Source organism: Nanorana parkeri, unplaced genomic scaffold, assembly GCF_000935625.1.
Source record: "Nanorana parkeri isolate BGI_ZX_2015 unplaced genomic scaffold, ASM93562v1 scaffold2267, whole genome shotgun sequence".
NCBI classification, from domain to species: domain Eukaryota; kingdom Metazoa; phylum Chordata; class Amphibia; order Anura; family Dicroglossidae; genus Nanorana; species Nanorana parkeri.
In genome coordinates, this window is record NW_017308535.1 from 153,450 (window position 1) to 158,250 (window position 4,801).

Genomic DNA, 4,801 nt, shown 5'->3' on the forward strand with positions numbered 1-4,801 from the left:
CTACACTATGTACAAAATAGAACTACCAAATATTCCATTATACTAATGTAATACCGGGTACATCTGTGTTCCTCTGACTGGGATAAACCATAAGGAGGAATATGTTATTTCCGGAGTCTGTGACTGATGGTTGTCGGCTTTGAAGTTAAAATGAAATTGACTAAAGAGGAGACAACGTTTCCTGCCGATCGGCCGACCTTGACTGGTACCCGATGTTCTCTGCAAGTTTATGAAGATTTAAAGATGAAACAAATGAAATGATTCCTTTTATACATCGACTCTATACAGCGAGGACGGGTTTCATTTCCTCAGATTCCTCTTCTTTCTACTTCCTGATAAGAACTCTCGATGGTTCCTCTCTGGTCTCAGCAGGATAATATAACATTTCGGCAGGAATATACAGCTCAGCAGTCCTGCACTGGAGGCCAGGATAGCGAATATCTGAACAGCCACAGTGTATTTTCCACTGGTGCTCAGATAGGCCGGGATGAAGGAGATCCAGACGCAGCAGAAGACCAGCATGCTGAAGGTGATCAGTTTGGCCTCGTTGAAGCTTCCCGGGAGGTTCCTCGCCAGGAAGGCCACCAGGAAACTCACCATGGCCAGAGAGCCCATGAACCCCAGAGACATGTAGAAGAATACTTTCTGTCCTTCATTACACTCAAATATTATCTTAGGGCCTTTGGTGTTCAGCACGGGAAAAGGAGGGGACCTGTATAGCCAAAGTGTACACATGCTGATCTGCAAAATAGAACAGATCCCAACAACATTACGAGGGATGGTGGGACCGAGCCATTTCCTCAACGGACTGTTCAGCCTGGTAGCCTTAAAGGCGAGGATCACCATGATAGTCTTGGCCAGGACCGAGCAGATGCTGATGGAGAAGACCACACTGAAGAAGGTTTGTCTCAGGAGACAACTGAAAGGGGACGGTTGACCAATGAACACCAGACAGCAGAGGAAGCAGAGAATGAGAGACACCAGCAGGATGAAGCTCAGCTCCCTATTGGTGGCTTTGATGATGGGAGTTTCCCGAAACTGAATGAAGATAATTAAGATGCAGAGCGTGAGGGTTGACAACATGAGAGATGTTAACAGCAGCATGATTCCCAATGGTTCATTGTATGAGAGGAACTCTATAATCTTTGGGTCACACCTATCCTTCTCCTCATTGGGCCACTGATCGGAGGAACATCTGGTACACTGATCCGCATCTAAAAAAAGAATATGGGCATTGTATATGAATGCTCGGGATAAATCTTGTCTTTGGTTGCAGTAATTTATACAGATGTTTTCAATGACATTCTTATCAGTATGTATGTTGTATAATACTCATTTTATAGTTTGTAATAGTATTTGTGGTCGGGTATATATACCGTATAATAGATATAGTGTGGCCTGAGGTGTGCCCGTGGCCACGCTGTTAGGTACACCTAAAAGGGGGCATACCAAATGAAAAGGTGATGGAATTTTAAGTTATGAAGATGGACGGGTGGGTGGGGACAAACGCATCCCCCTCCAACATCAGGCAGGAAAGGGAAGAGGAGGAGTTTAAATAGCCATAATCTCCTCCTACAAATACAGGTTAATAAATGAACCTTCATACATGTCAGTATATTTGCTCATTACATTCATACTATATGGCCAGAGGTTTGTGGCCATCACGCCTATAGGAGCTTACTGGACAACCCTTGGCAGCTATAACAGCCACCGCTCTTCTGGGAAGGCTTTCCACAAGATTCAGCCAAGCGAGTATTTGTGAGGTCCGGTACTGAGAAGACTTGGCTCTCAACTGGAGATCCTTCAAAGGCGTTCAATAGATCTGAGGTCAGGATTCTGGACATTTGAGTGACATAGTAGGCATGGCTGAATAAAGACACAGGTCCATCCAGTTCAATCTATGTCCACATCGAACTGGTCAGACTTTGCCTTTATAGTTCTGGCTTTGTGCACACGGGCACAGGTATGCTGGGATAGTAAAGGGCCCTTTTCCAGGCCATGGTATAGATATTAGCAGTTAGTCACATTCAGCTGAACTTGTCCTGTTGTGTTAGAGGTGTCTCATCATCCAGTAAGGTGCCCTCCACAGTTTAAATGAGTGTTGGTAACTTACCCCGTCCAGCATTTATAGCTGTTTGTGTAAAGGACGTTACTGCAGTCAAGAAATGTGTCAAGGTTGACAGTAATCTACTGTGGTTGTAATGTCCAAGACATGACTAGGGGTGGGAAAACAACAGGTATGAGATCCATATTACTGGATGTGTCTGCTTCTGTAGAATAAGGACTCACTGTGGAGGGGGCAGGACTACCATACTGGACGCTGGTTATATCATATGGATGTTACACAAGTTTTATGGACATATTGATTCCCGCAGTATTACCCGTTTATAAAGAGGAGATCCTTCAAGATGTTGCCTTTGGTATATTGCCCTTTCAACCTACCGATGCTGGCTATAGACCAGATCTCTGACTATGCGTCTTTCCTTTGGACTCATCTCAGCCTGGCTCTTTGGCCCTCTGCGGTGTCCTGCCTAATCTACATGTATGGCTATGGACGTCCTGCCGAGGCTTTGTATGTACTAGGTGACGTCCAATGTTGGACTCTGCATAGAAGAAATATATGTAGAAGGTGACTGATATAGGTGAGGAGCAGTTACTGAGTCTGAACTAACGTCTATGACTCACAAATGACTGAAAGGTGCAGAAACATTGATCATGTGCTGGTATGGTTTTGCTTAACTTTTTTCTACTTAAATTACATTTTTATTTGAAAACTTTGCATTTTAAGCTTAATATTTGGAGAAGGAACATAATCCTTCCATCTCTTGCCAGGGCTTATCCCAGATGGACAGGCCTGGAACAATGCCCATAAAAGATACAAAAACCGATTAACCATCCGTCACCAATTTCAAAGGTTCATCCCCTTCACTCTCTTATACCTGTGCGATTGGACATCTCTCCCTCAGAGCAGGGCACGCAGTCATAGCAGCAGATGGGTCTTCCTTGTAGAGGGGCTTTCCTGTACCCGGGCCGACAGCTGTTACTGCAGACAGAGACTGGCACCTACCAAGGAGACAGAAGCGTCATGATGAGACATGAGGGGAGCAGAAGAATGAAGCTAGCCTTTCATGACATAGGAAGGGGACAGGAATCACTCATGTCAGTTCCAATCTGGAATAAAGCTGGCCATAGGTGGTGAAAAATAGGGGAAATACGTACATAAAACTGCAGTTGTTATTACCCCCTAAGGCCAGACTAGGAGCGGACAAGTCACATGATTGAGAGCAATGCAAAAAAAAAAGTTTAGTGGCAACCACAACTGTGCAGGGGATTCTACTATTTGTTGCCAGAGAATCCTCATTTGGGCCTGTCATGCACTGCCCCGCAGATGTGGGATTGTTGTGACCTGATCTGGCCATTAAGAGCAGGAGACACTCGCCAGTCTATGGTCACCTTTGGTGAATGGAAACATCATGGACATCTCACCCGTGACCATTATAAAGCCACTGCCCACCCATTACCTCTATGATTATGCCCAGGACTGGTTATACTTTCATTGTTCTGGGATCTTCCATAAACGCTCCTCCACACCAAACTGGTCACACCATGTCATTATGGAGCTGACTTTGTACACAGGGGACAGTCATGGTGGAACAGAAAAGGGCCTTCACCACACTGTGACCATGAGGCTGGAAGAGTTCGGTTGTAGAAATGTCTTTTTATGCTGCAACATTAACATCACCTTTCTCTCAGACCTTTGGATGGGGGTTCATGTTCATTGTCATTTTTTTTTATCATATCCTATAAACTTGAAGAAATTGTTTTAAGGGAGAGAAACGTTTAAAAGAGGAAATAAAAACCAAAATGTGTTTAATTACAAAGCAGCAAACGATTACAAGATGAATAATATAATATGGAATATACATCTAGTTATGGAAATGGAATAGTTATGATCTTGTCAGAGGTTTTGTGTGTCTGTGCAGGAACTGTGTAGGAATATAAAAGAAAAAAGGCCCTTTTCCCTTTGTGGGAATGTACCGTCCATCTGCAGCTGAACAGCCCCCTTATCCTCCTATAAGAGCAGAAAAGATTCTGGGACCAGTGGTGCACCTGTTGGAATGTACAACATTTTCATGTACGAAAACTGCCGAACAGCTATCTTCAAATCTTGACTCTGAGAGTGCATTGCTCATCAAAGAAACCAACTGTGTGTTGTTCATGCCTGCAGGAGGCATGGCAAGGGAGATGATAAAGGTGACATTCCTTCATCTGGACAGGACATCAAGCGTTGCACCCTGTGGTGTTGATAGGGGTGTATGCGCATTGGGAAGACACCCTCAAGATATCCGGCTTTGCATATGAAGGTGACCAGTGGCGTAACAATCACCATAGCGACCCAGGCGGCCGCTATGGGGCCCGGGGCATGGCCAGGACATCTCCCTGATGTCATGCGGGCCGCCTGGGTCGCTATGGCATCTTGCTCGGACAGCCAGGCTGCCGGCTGTCACTGGCGGCTGTGAGGAGGAACGCTCCGTTCCTTTTCACAGCCGCTGCTGAGTTGGTGACAACCAGCAGCTTCGCAGGAGGTGGCTGGGCCCGTCATCGGCGGCGATCGAGGAGGCGGGGCCCGGTGATCGAGGAGGCGGGGCCCAGTGACGGAGGAGTCGATCGTGGAGGAGAAGGAGGCGGACAGAGGATCGGGGCTGACAGGTAAGAGGGCTTGACCGCCCACCTGAGACCCTGCAGAGCCTACCATAGAGAGTCTATGGTGGGCTCTGCAGAGTCACCCTTAGGTGGGCTG

General features: G+C 46.2%; 1 protein-coding gene across 1 annotated transcript in view; it reads right to left on the reverse strand.

The window, feature by feature from the left end:
• Positions 1-300: 300 nt before the first annotated feature.
• The window catches only part of LOC108801258 (extracellular calcium-sensing receptor-like), a 20,854-nt gene continuing 16,353 nt past the window's right edge, over positions 301-4,801 (reverse strand). Inside the window, exons 5-6 of the mRNA XM_018573192.1 lie at positions 2,940-3,063; positions 301-1,214 (exon numbers count right to left, since the gene is read on the reverse strand). Of these exons, the coding sequence (XP_018428694.1) occupies positions 301-1,214; positions 2,940-3,063 (1,038 nt within the window). The remainder of the gene's footprint in view (positions 1,215-2,939; positions 3,064-4,801) is intronic.